At 38.1% G+C, this 17,340-nt stretch overlaps 1 protein-coding gene across 1 annotated transcript; it reads right to left on the reverse strand.

Moving 5' to 3' along the window:
* Positions 1 to 846: 846 nt before the first annotated feature.
* LOC121461604 (resistin-like alpha) lies at positions 847 to 2,517 on the reverse strand. Its single transcript, XM_041672702.1, has 3 exons — positions 2,397 to 2,517; positions 1,491 to 1,571; positions 847 to 977 (listed from the first exon to the last, which is right to left on the reverse strand). Exons 1-3 carry the CDS (start codon positions 2,515 to 2,517, stop codon positions 847 to 849), a joined length of 333 nt encoding a protein of 110 aa, XP_041528636.1.
* Between the last annotated feature and the right edge of the window lie 14,823 nt (positions 2,518 to 17,340).

Genomic DNA, 17,340 nt, shown 5'->3' on the forward strand with positions numbered 1-17,340 from the left:
CTTTTTAAGTTCTCAATAGTCACACCATTATTTGTTACTTAAAATTATTTTGATAGTCTAAAGTTGACACATGAATTATAGACTCTTCAAAGGCTCAAAATTAGATACCCCCAACCTTATAAAACATTTAACACCCAACCACTTCTTCACTTTCTTAACAATGTCATCAATATATTAAACTAGTTTTTGCTTTGGGATCCTGTGACTTTTTTATGCTCCAGTAAGGTGCAATATCATAAATCTCAGTAACAGGTGAGGACTGTGGTGGTTTTCAACATATGTGAGACATGTGATTGGGAAAGAAGTTACCTTAAAGCCATCTTTAAGGTACTTGAATTGTAAGGCATATACATACATGTTGAAAAGTTAGAACATAATTATTTTAAATTTCCCCCCACTTGTCCACACTTTATAGTCTTCCAAATCTTAGCTACTTTAACTCATTTGAATATGTTGTAGATGTTGGTTCCCATAAAAGCATGCTATTCCATTTCTCTGTATTTCATGCCATCCAATGTACTTATACTTTGTATTAAAATTTGTGAGTAGGAGAATTGAATGGGGGAGATCCATTGTCCTCAAAATGTTCTTTCTTGGCAACCCATCTCAGATCCAGTGAAATATAATCATTGAGCTACTAAAACTGTCTTCTTGCAACATTGCACCACAAGCTACGAATAATAACATTGAAGACATAATCATAGATGAGTGCAAATCTCTCTTTATTACTTAAGAAGTAGGATTACTGTGTAATAAGAATTTATCACAAGGACAATGAATCAGATCTCCTCGGTGGAATCACAGCTTTATTATAATCATTATCTCAAAACTGGATTCTCATCTTTTTCATATCCTCAGTTGGCAGCAGCGGGCAATGGTCCAGTCTACGATTGGACACAGACAGTGGCAAATGTTTTCATTCTGGACATTCCAAGATCCACAAGCAAAGCCACATGAACAACCAGTAGCAATCATTCCTGCATGGTTGAGTGAGAAAAGGCCATTAGAGACCTAGGACTTTAAAAGATAGAGAGTCCTTCACTGTTATCCCTAGGAAACTCATGCACATATCTATGTTTTGTGGGACATAAAGCTAAATCAATTTTGAGAGTGATCATCAAGAAAAAAATCACTTAAAAGACTTGGTGTTTTACTGTCTTCCAATTGATGGCAAATCCACCTCTGAGCTGGCTCCTATTCTACCACTACAGGGGAATAGAATGGGAAATAAAAGAAGGCCATATCCATGACCACACAATTGAAGTCCAGGTAGACTGTCATATGAAGGAAAAAGTGACTGGAAAAACAAACACAGGGTCCATCAGTAACATCTTTAAGGAAACTGGAAATCAGGAAGGTATGTCTAGGTAACTGGGATTATGGCTCAGCTCCATGGCAGGAAAAATCTGATGTATTTGAAGATATAGGTATTAGAGTTTGATGGGGTGCACAGGGCTTCTTACTCAAAATTCCCCTTATGAGTTACTCACCTGGTGGACAGGAAGCCAGTGTACCTGAAGCATTGATAGTAGTGCAGGAGAGACTCTTAGTCATAGCAGAGGGAGGACGCTCTGTAGGAAAGAGAATAAGAGTTAATGCCATAATCTCTTGTTCTTACAGCTCCCTTTCTTAGTCATCCTCTATCTTGGAGATGTCCCTGTTTTTACTAGTGGGCTAATGACTAAGTTTTAAGACTTAGTGTCTTTCATCTTGAATTTTTCAGGCAAATGGATGGGGCTAGAAAACATCATTTTGAGTGAGGTAACCCAGACCCAGAAAGACAATTATCACATGTACTCACTCATAAGTGGTTTTTAAACATAAAACAAAGAAAACCAGCCCACAAATCAAAATCCCAGAGAACCTAGACAACAATGAGTACTCTAAGAGAGACATACATGGATCTAATCAACATGGAAAGTAGAAAAAGACAGGATCTCCTGAGTAAATTGGGAGCATGAGGATCTTGGGAGAGGGTTGAACGGGAGGAGAGAAACAGGGAGGAGATAAGAGAAAAATTCAGAGCTCAATAAAAATCAATAAAAAAAGACAGTGTCTTCATATTTGAAGTCAAAATAGTAGTTGTGCTTACCTCTTACAATGGCAGTGAAAATTAAAATGAACTAACTTTATATTATTTTTATATTATGTTTCAAATGTGTTCATAAATTACATAAAATAAACCTCCTAAGTCTATTGACTATCAACGAAAATGGAGTGTTTAACCGTGAACTCAAAAAAGGATAATATTATAAAGAAATCCTAAACAGGGAATTAGGGCCAGAATTGATTAAATATGGGTGGAGTCTAGAAATAGGATAGAGATATAATTATAATAGAGGAATAGGAGACATGAACCCTGGTTAAGCTCAGCATTCTCCTACCCCATCAGTTACCTAGACTGCGAGCTTCCTTGAGCTTCTTCATGACAGAGTCTAAGGTCTCCTCGGTATTCACTGGGACCATCAGTTGAAGAAAGGAGATGATGATGAGCAGGGAGCAGGTTGTAGTCTTCATCCTTTTGAATGTTTGTGTCTTGGGGCTGGAAGAAAAAAGCAAAGATGATGAAATCACTGAGTTGTGGAGTAGCTAGCTGTGAGGGAAAGGAAGAGACAGTTACACTCTGGAGAGAGTAAGGAGGAAGAACAAAGTAACCATGATGCAGCCATTCTAGCTATTTGCAGAATCAAAGAGTGTTCCCACAGAGAAGATTCACTCACGTAAACCAGAAAGGTTTCAAAGGCCTGACCAAGCAAGGATGCTTTTAGACCCTGTGGGATTATCAGCCTGGCTACCCATAATATATAAAACACACAACCCTCCATCACTGCCAAGTAAATACTTCTTATACTTCCAAAGAACTTTGGCAGCTGAGGCATAGTTTTTTTTTTTTCAATTTCCTATGAATTGAAACATTCTCTTAAGGACATGTGGAGAGGTTCTTAAGCCTCATGGAGTAAACAAACTCCACATACCTGGGAAATCTGAAACTTGAGTGTTACCAAAGTGTTTCCAAAATGCCCCTACCTAGTGTTACAGGAGCAACTAATTAGAAGGAGTCTGTGACCAGTTGAGCTGCCAAGAAAAGAACCTCCTACCTGTTTAGCTGTTCCTTTAGTAATCTGGAAAAAAAATCTTTTAACAGGCATTTGAAAAGGGCCAGATGTACTAATAACCTCAGGAAAAAGATATAAATATGTTTTTCCACAGGATAAAAAAAAACCAATCTAAATTGCAGACAGACTTATTCAACCTTTTCACCAAAAACTCTCTATCAATGCTCCCAAAAGACAAAAGACAAAAAAAAATAAAAAATAAAAAAGTTCAATCTCTCTTCTTTGCAGGAATCTTCAACTCCTCCTACATTGTCATCCATCTCAAAAATAAATCCACCCACTTGGGGACAATTTTAAAAACTCACCCAAAAAGCACAGCAAATTGTCTCCGATACTGGAAAGCCATCATCAATTGAAAATATGTTTTTTGCTATGCTTGCTGTCATTGCTATACAGGTATATCCTGCCTCAACAGCCTCATTTGGGGCTTATGTTCCCCGTGCTCCACTTCTTCATCCAGTGGGTTGGGAAGATGATGTGACTATCAGGATGATTACTAATAACACTGGGCTGATGGGGGGACATGCTAATTTTTCCTCTCATTTGACCTCCACTGTACTTAAATATGAAAAATGTCTAATTCTACTTCAATTTATATTACTGTAGTAGAAACCCCTCCCATGGGTTGTTTTCCCATTGCTTATAAAACTTTTCTTTCTGATGCTCCAGATGAATTGGCTCCAAAAAAGTTACTTCCATATCATAAAAGGTTTATATGAGAGATTAAAATAAAGATTTTAAAAGATGTTTACAATAATAACACTATGGTAAGACTATCAAAAACTATTCCTCTAAAACCATGTCTAAAAAATATTGGGACAAAGATAAGATATACAAAAACTTTGCTTAGGAATGTAAGGCTGAATTGGCTTAAATATGGGTTTGAATACTTAAATATTGGGCTTCAATACATAATCCTTAAAAGACTCAAAAATAATTTATGATTATCTTATAGTTTCACCATTTAATAATTACAGAGCATATTTATTTTTTAAAAATTACTTTTTCATGGATATAAGCCTAAGGTATTTACAAAAAAGCCTGTTAATAGATGGTTCACACCAGGATGGGTCAAACCTATTTATGTCAGTCATTCTCCCTCAGGTGTTTTTTAAAATTTTTTTCCAAGATTATTCAGACTTTTTGCTACAACTAGCTTATCTTATTTAAAAAGCCTCAAAAATCTAAGAACACTCCTATAAAAATTATATCTTGCCTAGGCTATCATTATATTTGCTAAATAATCTTCAGAATTAAAAATTGTTAAATTATCAGGTTAGCTGTTCCAGATGTATTTCAACTAATTGTGTTAATTCTAGATTAGCTAAGACTTATCCAGTCATTTTGATATTACAAAGACCTTCCTAAGTTATGCTTCCTTTAGATTTAAAAGATAATGCTTGGTTTGACAATAAAGTCTTACAAACACTTAAAAAAGTTAATAAACTCATTAGACCAAAACATTTTATGACAGCTTTAATTTTAGATATTAATGCTTTAATAGCTATTATAACTTCACTTACAGTTTCATCAACCACTCTAGTCTCAGATATAAAAGCTAAACATTTTGTTAATGATTTAAATAAAAATATTTCTTTGACACTAGTAAGACAACAAATTATAAATAAAAAATTAAAATCAAAGCTTTATGTTTTAAAGGATGTAGTTTTAAAATTAAGACAATAGATAAAAAATATTAAAGTTCAGCTTTCTACCAAGTGCCATGCCAGCTTTCGATACATATATTAATGCCATTATCATATGATAAAAAATCGTAAGTTAAAACTCATTTGTTAAAAATTTAAAAAGACAATGATATTACTCATAATATGGCTCAATTACAAACTCAAATCTCAACTATGAGCAAGACACATGATGGGTCTATTAATCTAAAAGATTTGGCTCAGTCTATTAATTCTGGTTTGTGGTCTTTAAACCCAATAAGTTGGTTACATTAAATTTTTGTTGTTGCCGTAGCTGCAAAAATAATTTTTCTTCTTCTTATTCTTCCACTCATTTTCAGACTAGTCTTCTTTTTCATTTCCACTGCCAAAAGAGATTTTACAAACTTCAATTAAAAATAAAAAAGGAAAAGATGCCACACCAATCCCAGTAGATTCTGTATAACAAGTTCCACAGACTGAAGCATTAGACTCCAAAGGGAGGAGGTCCCCTGGAACCGGTTGTGGAACTCTCTAGCCAGAGAGACATTATTGAGCCGTAGTTCTCATGGCAGTTTATCTGCTTTATCTTCTTCTATTCCTTTTCTATCTTTACGAGATGTTCCTGATAGCCTGGGCCAAGATTTTAAGTGAGAAATTTGAATAATAAGCCACCCCTTGAAATGGGGTCACTGGCCATGACCTCCTCTCTGAGATATTCAACTCTTTGCTTCATAATCATTTACATAATTAGAAAATAATACTTTGATAAAACATCCTCCCAAAAATATATAAATTTGTATGGCTGTGCATGTGTAGATAAGGTTGACTCTGACCTTGTGGTATAAAAAGCATTGTTTAAGCATAGTTTTAAATTGAACTTTGAGAATTTTTAATAATACAGAAACTAGATGTTAGGTAAGGATTACTCATAGAAATTTATTAACTTGATCAGGACCTAGGGGTTATAACCAAGTGCCCTTGAAGACTTTGAATTCGCTTCTAAAAGTTTGCCATTAACTATAAGTGAATTTTGTATTTTGTTCTATTTAGTGATAATGATGTTATCTGTTCCCTTTGTAATTGATTCTTTGAACTCACTATTTAGGAAATGTAATACCTGATTGATTTTGTGGGGAGGGGGTTGTGCCAAATGATTATGATAATTATTTTTTGTGACTGCTTCACTGGACACATCTTTTAGAATTGTAATACCTGTTTTTCTTTTATAAAAACCTTGCTTGAGAGCTACAAAATACACTCAGATTTAAACTGCCTCTGTTTTTTTTTTTTCTGTTTGTCACCACCAAATCCCACCCATCTAGTCTTTGAGGAACCATGTCCCAGAACATCCCATACCCGACTGGTGTGGTCAGTGGCAGATAGTGTCCAAGATGTAGGGTTTAGGGAGTTTTACTGAGGTAAGCGTAACACCTGTGGGTGTTGGGATTTCCCTGTTTCTAAAATAACACAGAAGTCACTTTGGCTGTTGTAAAGTACAAGTGACCTCACTCATAAGAGTGGGTTTTATGGTCTAAAAACAATGCTCAAAATAGGAGAAAAGGTCTTGGAAAAGTAAAACATAAATTCTGGGAGACATGTCAGAACCTGTCTCATCAGACAACAGAGGACCACCGGGTTGTAAAACTACATCATTCCTAGTATTCCAGGAAGAACAGCTTCCCTCCTCATTCCTTTCAAGAAGTTACCTGTGAATTTAATTTTCCTGGCTTCTCCAGTGCGTATCTGTTTGCACAAGGCTCTTTGCTCTCTAAAATCACCCATGCTTGGATGGGTTTTTCAGTAGGTCATTTGTTTTTGTTTCATCCCTTCTCCTGTAAGTAACCCCCACCTAGACACCTATAAAGAACTCCACTAACTTACTGATACATCAAACAGGGCTTCAGTAGATTTGTTTTGTTGATCCATTATTAGTTCTCTCTCAGGATAGTCATGCGTGTCTTTTCTTCTGAGAAAAAAGTACACACAATTCATTTGATACATGATCAGGGATATGATCATGAACCAAAGATGAGTTGGGATATTGAGACATACACATGAAGCTGATCTTTAAAAGGAGAGACATCCATGACAGAAATCTTGATATAACTCCTCTTCCTCCTATGAGACGGGATTGTATACCTTTTTGATATTGGCATTGCACGGGTCTTGCTTTGGGTGAGGATACAAACAATCAAGGCTGTCTTCTATCCAGAGGAAGAGTCTGAGTAGAGGGTCTGCAGGAGAAATGCAAATGGGGCTATTCTCCTCTGTGTGACATGGAGTGACAGGCCTGCTTGAAGAGTGGGGCCTCCTGTATGAGAATGTAGTTAACCCAGAAAGGTTAAAGATTTGGGACATTTCTTCTCAGTCCCCGAGTAAAAAGTAAGGGAAGAGAGTATCCATAAGCTGAGTCTGAGGTTGAATAACCATTTCCATTTGTAGTAAAAAGTCATATTTTGCCAAGATGACTACTCAGTGAGGACTTGCCTTTGTAAGGTAGCAATTATAAAGGCAAAGGAATGTTCTGTTAGTTTTCTGAGCATTAGCCTCTGCTTGGATAAAAGACAATATGAGATAGAGGTATTAATTTATCCTTTCTTATAGTTGGGAAGATCCAAGAAATGGAATTTCAAAGTCAGGCCTGTGCTAAGAGCCATTTCTGGGATTCAAAAACTTAAAACTACAGGTACTATAGAATACAGCGTAATGTAAAAATAGCAATAAAGAAACTAAGACTTACTTACAAAAGTGATGCAGTCCCTAGTTCACCAGGACTGTGTTCTCAGGATAAATATTGTTGGTTTTTTTTGTTTGTTTGTTTTTTTAGTTGTTGAAAAAAAATTTCTGCCTCCTCTCGCTTCCCATTTCCCTCTCCCTCCTCGCACACATCACCCCCCCCTCCCCTACTCCTTTCCCCCTCCCCCCCCACTCCATTCCCCCTCCCTCTCGAGAATGAAGAGCAGTCCAGATTCCCTGCCCTGCGGGAAGTCCAAGGTCCTCCCACTTCTATCCAGGACCAGGAAGGTGAGCATCCAAACAGGCTATAGCCATACTGATGAATATCTTGCATATCACCTTAGAACCTTCATCTGGCGATGGATCGAGATAGAGACAGAGACCCAAATTGGAGCACCGGACTGAGCTCTTAAGATCCAAATGAGGAGCAGAATTAGGGAGAACATGAGCAAGGAAGTCAGGACCATGAGGGGTGCACCCACCCATTGTGACAGTGGAACTGATCTACTGGGAGCTCACCAAGGCCAGCTGGACTGGGACTGAATAAGTATGGGATGAAACCGGACTTTCTGAACGTGGCAGACAATGAAAGCTGATGAGAAGCCAAGGACAATGGCACTAGGTTTCAATCCTAATACATGAACTGGCTTTGTGGGAGCCTAGCCTGTTTGGATGCTCAGGAGAAATATTTTTAAGTGAATTAATCAGAGACTTAAGTATTTTATTGGGCTTTAGTGACTGATGAGTTCCATGATAAAACCTGACTTTTTTTCTTCAGTTAGGAGAGGCTTTTGAAGATCTAAATGATTGAGACCAGAGTAATGGAGGAAAGTCATTGGTTAATTAATAAAGAAACTGCTTGGCCTCATAGGTTAAAACATAGGTGGGAGGAGTAAACAGAACAGAATGCTGGGAGGAAGCGGAAGTGAGCTCAGACTCGACAGCTCTGCTCTCTGGAGCAGAGACGCCATGCTCCCCTCTCCCGGGCAGTTGCGATAGCTCTGTTCTCTGAGGCACATGCGATGAAGCTCCGACCCAGGATGGACGTAGGCTAGAATGTTCCCAGTAAGCACACCTCGGTGTTACACATTATTAGAAATGGGCTAGTTCAGGTGTGAGAGTTAGCCGAGAAGAGGCTAGATATAATGGGCCAAGCAGTGTTTAAAAGAATACAGTGTCCGTGTAATTATTTCTGGTCATAAGCTAGCCAGGCGGCCGGGGTGCCGGGGATGCAGCCCTGCCGCTCCCACTACTACACCAGAGTATAAATTAAGTTCTTAAGATAATAAAACACACAGTAGGAGATAAGGAGAGGAAAAGTAATTGATAAATTCTGTACAGTTACTAAAAAAACAAATGTGCAAGACTTGAACTCTTGGAAATCTTAGGGGGGGAATTGATAAAAACAAAACAAAGCAAGCACTTTTTGTGAGTCCTGAGAAGGATTTTCAGGTCTAATCAGTATTTCACCAAGTGTTAAAAGAAGGAGCAAAACTTATGCAGGTACAAGTGTTCTTTACAGAAACTCCTATTATGGAGGAAACCACCCAAGCCACTTCTCTGACAGGGAGATCAAAGTTGCCTGCAGGTGAGGGCCATTTGTGCACTGGAGGCCTCCTATCTGTTATTAATATACAAATTACTTGGGCTTTGGTAGATTCTGGAGCCAAGTGCATTCATGACAAATCTGAAAAGCACAGGGGCAATGGGCAGCAGTGGGTGGATATGGGAATAAAACAGTCCAGGTAAAAAGCACCAAGTTTTACAAACGGTGAGCAATGACCCATCCAGAGTGACTGTTTGTGTGCATCTCCTTCCTGAAGAAAAGTATGCTGAGGGCAGAATTTGTTCTAGCCCTGGGATTACACTGAAACAACATGAGACAGAGGTAGCAGGAAGGAAGTGGGAGTGAGGAGAGAAGAGGAGAAGAGGGGAGAGAAGGAGAGAGAATATGAGTGGCCAAAGCTGCAGTTCAAGCAGACTGTACCAGAATCTGGGTGGGGTGTAACCAGGCAGGAGTATCTTGCGATAGTTCCAAAAAACTCATATGGTGAGGAAAATGCATGGGAGTCCCATCTCATGGAGATTCTCCATGATGAAGTAGTCAAACAATTGATACAAATGACAGGGTTTTCCCATGCTCAATTAGACCTTGCTAATGTGTAGGTATTTTTGTTGTTTTTAAACCCTTTAGTTATTGTATATCAAGTCCAATTTGTATTTACTTGGGATGGTCAGCAGTGAACCTTTAGAGTACTTCAAGATTATCTTTAGAGTGCCACTATTTATCACAGGATTATCGCCCTGCTTTGTTATCCTGACCATCCTCTATGAAGAGATTCCACTGTCTAGATAGCAGGATGGTAAATTCTGAGTGTTCTGTATATTTTAAAATACACCAAAACTACATGCATGCAGGTGCACCTAAAGGAATGAGAGTGGGATTTCAGTCAAAATACACTAAAAGCACCAGAGGGATGCTAAATCCTTGGGAGTATTATGATCCTATACATGTGATACATGACAAGGTTACTTTTTAAATCCTACAATATCCATGTCTGCAATGGTAAATTAGCTGAATATTTAACTGGGACTCCTGGAATATTAGTGGATTTTTATACCCTACCTTACTCAAATTGTTCTTTGCATGCTGTTTAGATTTTGTTAACTTGTCACAAACTAGGGTCATCTGGGAAGATAAAACCTGAGAAAATTCCCGCACAACTTTGTCTTATAGGCAAGTCTGTGGAGGCATTTTCTTGACTCAAAATTCAATAAAATTAATGCATGACCCTTGAATTAAGGCTTACTCAAAACTTCAGGATACAGTAGAATGCATCCAGGCCCTGTCAGAATCTAACATAAACAGTCTCTAGTCCAATTCCCTATAAAACTCTTATTCCCGCTCCATGCCTTGAGTCCAGTCTTCACCGTCTACAGTTTTGCTGGCATTCTGACATTCCAAACTTCCACCAGAATGGGCTTACAGTATCCTAAGGGCATCTCATGTTTCAGATGTCAGCCTGGCATCAACATCAGAGTTTAGAGCCTGAAAAGTCCTTGGACCTGATCTAATTTTATGTTATCACGCAAAAGATAACTAACCCAAGACTGAGGTGAACATCGTGTTTACTTTGTGATTTATACTGTGATCACAGATGGGCATTTTGTAGATTGGGAGCTGGTACAAGAACCAAGGTCATTCCATTTCACTGCATTCTCCTTTGTATGAAGCTGTCTAACTTCTCTGGGGCTATAGGAAATACAAGAAATGGAATACGACGTGGTATTTGTCAAGTTTGTGTATATCATCCCATTCCTCTATTTAACTGGGAGACTGACCATAAAAGAATAAGGTCATATAAATTATGCTTTAATTTTAAACAATAATATAAAATAACATAAACTGATTTTTCTTTTCTGGATGCAAGACCGCTTGATACCACAGAGGCTATTCGCACTCAGTTTCAAGGGTCTTATTCTCCTTAACAATGTTGTTTCAAAAGCAGATGTGTAGTGATGGATGTTGACTCACTCACCGTGCTGCGTAATTGACATTTATTAGAAAACTAAACAGCAGCATGCAAGATTTGTGAAAGAATTTCAACAACTTCTAGTTCAGTATTCATCTTTTTGTAGACTATCTCCTTCAATCATACATATCATGTGTATTGTGATCATTGTCATAGTCTTCTGCGGTTTCCATAATTACTATTCTGTCTTTTCCGTGCCGTGTCCTGGGAAGGAGCTTCGAGTTGGGCAGGAGACTTTTGAGCTACCCTGCCAACCAGAATGGCCATTATCTACTGACATTTGCACAAACCTGGGTGTTGAGCCATAGATCAACATTGAGGAGCTACCTCTGCTCTGAACACTTCTGCTGTTCCCTGCTGCACTTCCTCTCTGGAGTTTAAAAGTTCAAGTCTAGAATTAAGGGACAATTTAAACCACTGGTTCTGACTGAAGCTGACTGATGCCAATTGCGACATCTGGAATGCGACCTCAGCATTTCCTGTTGGCATCAAGTATGGCACAAGACTCCTAGCTGTCTCTTTCTGACAACTCCAATGTTTGTTCATTCTCTGAGCGCTCATCCTCTTTCCTTTTTTTACAGTAAAATGACAGGCTGTAATTTATACATTTGGCAAGAATCCAGGTCATTTGTGAGGTTGTCACTGTGTGTTGGCATGGACCCTGCCGACCTCTTTGTGAAGTATGGCCTGGAAGTATGGTGCTAGGACTGAAGGTCTGGGCAATCTGTTGTTTCAAGAGAGGGAAAACAGAAGGATGGCTAGAATGTTAGCTTTGTGAACGTATTTATTTATTTGTTTATTTTAGTTCAGTCTAAGTTCCAAGTGCCCCACTTGGACCAAGTATCAGGACCTAAGATGTCAAGAGCTATGTAGACCCTGGGACAGAGTAAGCATAAAAGCAATGCTATAAACTGAGTAGAAAAGTCTAACAATTTAAGATTTGTGAACTGTGACTTCAGAACCGGGCATGCATTGTATTTAAGAAAGTTAACTTGTCATTTAAGCATCAAGTGTCAAAGAAAGAGCCACACAGTTCCCCCTAAAGCACCTATTGAGTTCTCAACCCAGGCAAAAGAAGTTGTTCTATTTGGAACTTCTTACTAAGAGCTTGACTTAGCCTAGAGGATAATGCTCATTCTAGATTTGCCTTTTGGCACTTAGTCTCCATTTCTGGGTGTCTTGAGGGTAGTGGCAAACCATGAGTATGTGTAGAGACTCCAGGTCATTATTAGGTGATGCCCTCAGGATCTGACTGCTTTGTGTTTTGAGCTTTCTCATTTGGCCAGAAACTTGCTAATTTGGTAAGAATGGCTGACCAGCAAGCCCCCAAGAATCTGGCTATCTCTGCCTCCTCAACACTGGGACTACAATTACACACCACCATACCTGGCTCTTTAGATGAGTTTTGGATATCAAACTAATGTTCTCATGTTTGCTCTGCAAGTAATTTACTGACTGAGCTACTAGCCTGTTTTTGTTTTACATTTTCCCAGAAAGAATACAAAAACACTACATTTTTCTCTCTTTGCTTCTAAAGAGGTTCATTATCAAAATCAAGAACTGATGGAAAAGTAAGCAGGTCCTAAATATTTCAGCTTCAGCTGCAGTCCTTGCTTTGCCAGGTCCTGCCTCCAAATTTCTGCTCTCTGGGGAGAAGTAGCATTTGAGCATCCATCCCTCATCTCAATAGCACAACTTGAGAAGACTTAAGCAGGTAGTCCAAACAATTTTTGTTTTACTGACTTCTTTTTTTTTTAACATTTCTTAAACTTCCATGATAGCTCTTTTATTTTTATATTTTATATTTATATTTTATATCCATTAATACCTTATTTATGTTCACTAATCAAAGCAAATATTGAGTTACTATCAGGGAACCAGGCATGATATTATGAAATCAAAGCCTCTACTCCCATGAAGATTATAGCACAGTGGATGGAGAAAACACTAAACATGACAACAATTTACAGAAATAACTGCAGATTTAGCTATCATTCGTTGAGAGTTAGAGTGGAAAGTAGAAAAGAGTCTTTCCTAGGGAAGGCACCATGCTGAGACAGAAGATTGGTAGGACAGCCTGGGGCAAAGACTCAGGGCAGGATGTAACCCCTCTGGTGAGAACTTTCAGATGGGAGTGGCCATGCTGGATTGATAGGAAAATTGCCCAGATGTAGCGCAACTGTTCAGTGTACTTTTGTAAAGGCCTAGGTTTTCACATACCATGTCACAGAATCATAAACAAACAAACAAACAAAAATCATCTGGAGCACAGAGCACCCGAGGACCTTCCCAAGATTTCCAGAGAAAGGAGCACATCGAGAAGCAAAGATGCCAAGGTCCATGGAGATGGGATAACATTGTCTCCGAAGATGCCACAGTCCATGGAGATGGGATAACATTGCCTCCTAGTGATCCTACCTAATCCACCCTATCCACTCATTCCTGGATTCAGGGAGTATTACTGGATTAAAGATACATACTCAAAACACATTGTCTGGGCCCTGTGCATTCATGAGCAAGGAGCAGAGCAAGAAAACATTTGGGGACATTGAAGGATCAATCAATAATCTTGATGAAAGATGCTGGACTTGTGGAGCAAGGTAGTTGAAAAGATGTGAAGGCACTTGAGAGAGGAACACAAATGTGAAAATTGCTAATGATTCAGTAATAGTGCTAGCATTTGCTTAATGAGCAAACATCCTAACACATTTGAAAATCGTTAGTGAAATAGCTGTGGGTCCTCTGAGCTGCAGCTGGCAAATACAAGGATTTCGGTAGGGGCCACTGTTGAAAACAGGGAGAAGGCAATGAGATACACCATAGTGTTGCAGGTCTGGTTTGCACTGAAGGAAGAAGCAAGGAAATGTGAGTGACTGTGAGCTCCATGCAGTGGAGCCATTGAATGGTCCTTGTGTCACATCTGGCCCTCACGGTGGCCCCATATTCCTGGAATTTGTCTGTTCAGTGTTCCTGCCACAGTCAGTATGATGAAGTGCTAAATTTAAGAACAGAACCTGAAGCTCTTGATGTATCACACGGCTTTAGCGTTCTTGCATTCTCAAGGCTCCCATGACTTTAAATACATACATTCTGTCTATTCAAGCTACATATCATTCCGGAGATGTTCCTGCAGTGAACATGGGGTCTCCCATAACTTGCTGTAGCTGAGGGGATCACACAGACTTTGTGGTAGTGAAATAGATTCAGCTCATTCTTTCTCATATTGTCTCTCCCAGGTTTCTATGTGACTGATATTTCTACAGTTTTTTTTCCCTTTTATGAATCTTCTCACTGTCAGAGAAACAAATTCACGAAATTCCCCTTCATATGAAAAAAAAGGGGTATTTCTTAACTTTCTGTTCCCTGACATTCCTGGATCTTTTTGGTCATTTTTTTGGCAAGTTATTTTTTCTGACCTCAACAAGCAATCTCAGATTCCCCGTTTTATTCTTCAATCTCTACATGGCTTCTGAGTACATCTCAAAAAATGGCATCCTTTCCTCCTGTCCTAGCAGTGAAGAAAGAGACCACTTACTTTCTCAAGATTCCAACTTCCTCATCTTGAGACTGGCCAAACAACACTTGAAAGAGCAATGGAGAGGGTTAAGTAGGCTGTGTGTAAAATCAGTAATAGAATTTAATAAATATTATTGCATTTTTATGAAAACCATATTGTTATGTCATTATCCTCTTTCACATCAATGCCAATAAGTCAACCAAATCTTGGTTAATGGACTTTTGAGGCTAAATTGGCTCATATTAAGTATGAAGAAACATGGTTTTGCTTTATCAAAGTGGTAAATTTGTTTAGAAGGTAGTCTCAAAATATTCTCCTTTTAGTGTTTCTAAGTCTGGGGCAGCTAATAAATCACACCCAAACTCAAAACAAATAATAATTTCATAGTCAAACACATTCGTTCTTTCCTGAAAATGTTCTCAGCAATGCAATAATATCTCACACTCATCTAGTGTAAACAGGAGAGGCTATGTATTTAACTTGGTTCTTTCCTCTATGCTTGCATATTGCTTACTTTGGAATTTAAAAAGTCAATCTCTTTCTTGAGTGTTGGAAATCACCACAAGCTGATTGCTGTTTGAGTTTATCTGATGTTCTTGTTCTGCTTTTAGTGAGCATTGCGTCTCATGGCCTGGGGCCTCCTTCCTTAGAACCAGTCCTTCCTCATTCAATTACCTCCTTTTCTGTTTCTCTCAGGCAGCTTTTCTTCTTTCTTTTATATTTGGTGAGCTTTTGTTTAGTATTATTTTTTTTTTATTCTGGAAACTTTCATATCTGAATACAATATGAAACTCAAAATATCCATGCTCATTTTCCCCTCAGTTTCCCCCAAATGCCTCTCCAAATGGGTGGGCCCTCCCAACTTGATGCTTTTTGTTTCTGTTTTTGTTTTATACCTTGTGGTATAGGTGTAATTAAGGAGGTCTGAGTTTCTGTAAGCAGTTCCTAGCACTGAAAGAGCAGAAGACCGCAGCAGCTTTCTTACTGTAAGTGTTCCCCAAATAATCATTAGTTAGTCTTTATTCTGGGTTCTTATGGACTTCCTTAATTATGCCTCATTGTGGAATTGAATTTGGAGTGTCCTTACCTGTATATTCCATCCACTGAAATATGGAAAACTTACTAGTGTCCATACATAAAAAGCAGAAAAAGCAAAGTATAGTTCTTCATCCTCCAGAAGCTTTTCTTATACGATGGGATTTTTCATTGCCACAGGAGAAGGATAACAAACACAAGCAATGAGAAAGCAATGATGAAGTTGTTGACTGACCTCAGTCTGCTTCTTGGTTCTTACCAGTGTGGGTTCTCAGGTTCATTTCATTCTAAGTCTTGTCTTGGAGTCAGAAATGATTCTGCACTGGTACATTTGATTCTTGGGGCTACCTGTGTTGGGTCCAGGGGTGTCGTGCAAAGATGGGGACAGACCACCAAAGTCTAATAAACCAGGATCAAACTTTATTCCAGAAGCCAGAATCTAGGAATAAAAAATAAAATAAAATAAAAAAAATTTTCATGGGGCACAAAAAGCTTATCAGCTAGCTGAGACCAGAGCCAGAGATTTGTTTTTGTTTTTGTTTTGTTTTGTTAGGCTGTGGCAAAAGGCCAGTTTCTGAATCCATCTTTTTTATAGTAAAGGGCACGAAATATTAGGTCTGAACAAAGGAATTTTTATAATCTCAAGGTAAAACTCAAATACAGATTGTCTTACTTTACAATCTCTGTTAACAGGTTTTTTTAGTTAAACTAGTGTTTGTACTTAATCTATGGTCTTTCTTGATACTTTCACTTAGTGTTTACTGAAGCCCTGTGCCCTCCCTTTCATGTTGCCAGTTTCCCATAGCAGAGACAATGCCTAACCCAGAGGTCATGTATCTCTGTCTTCTAAAGGCTAACTCAGTTCATATCTGTAGGCTAGCTCTCAGTTTGCAGAGATGCTTTGGCCTTGTAAATAGAGCTGTGAGTTGTAACCCACTGTTAATAGTTAATCTTCAAGCAGCTGAGAAAGCTGCTGACAGTCTATTCTCATTCTCCGAGGCTTACAACTTTATATTTCTTTATTTCTACATTCCTATTTCTGAAATCTACATTTTTATTTTTTTATTCTTGGACTCTTCAACCGGTGCACAATATCACTCACTAACTTATGCAATAGACTCTTCCAGTTCTAGAAAAGACAGAGATATAGGTTTGGACAGGACTGCTGGTATTGTCCATGAATACCTTTTAAAAATCCCGTCTCCAGATCTTCAGATAACAGTCACAGTCTCAGAGACTAGAATTTAAAGTTTCAATATCTTAACTGGAGAGAGGTAGAAGAATTTACCTATTATTGGGGAAAAATGAAAGGAAATTGATTAATATTATAAAGAGAATACTTGTTATCTCAAAAGCAAAACAAACAACAGCAACAAAATCCTCTTGGTTTTAAAAATACCACTTTCCCCCTGGATCATTGAATAAGTCAACTTTCATACTGAAATCTCAGAAATAACTCTTACTAAAGCAGTAGGTAAGAAAATATATGTGTGTGTGTGTATATATATATATATATATAGCCTACATTTGAAATTTGCATTAATTAAATTTTATAAAACACTTTACTCACATAAGTAAATCCTTTTAGTGTTTTCCTGAATTATATTTGTATGTTATATACAATTTAAATAGCTACTATTATGATTATTAATACTGATAGGTTTGGGTTTACTCTTTTTTATTAAGTGTTTAGTTTATCATACAAAAGAATAGGCTTTTATTCTGGCATTTCCACACAT

This window comes from Microtus oregoni, unplaced genomic scaffold (genome assembly GCF_018167655.1).
Source record: "Microtus oregoni isolate MIOR12 unplaced genomic scaffold, Mior012 000023F_ref0000262, whole genome shotgun sequence".
NCBI lineage: Eukaryota > Metazoa > Chordata > Mammalia > Rodentia > Cricetidae > Microtus > Microtus oregoni.

Coding starts and splice junctions, on each gene's coding strand:
- LOC121461604 (XM_041672702.1), bottom strand. CDS start 2,517: ATGAAGACTACAACCTGCTCCCTGCTCATCATCATCTCCTTTCTTCAA. Junction 1,572..2,396: donor CAAGGAAGCTCGCAGTCTAG/GTAACTGATGGG, acceptor TCTTTCCTACAG/AGCGTCCTCCCTCTGCTATG. Junction 978..1,490: donor ACTGGCTTCCTGTCCACCAG/GTGAGTAACTCA, acceptor TCAACCATGCAG/GAATGATTGCTACTGGTTGT.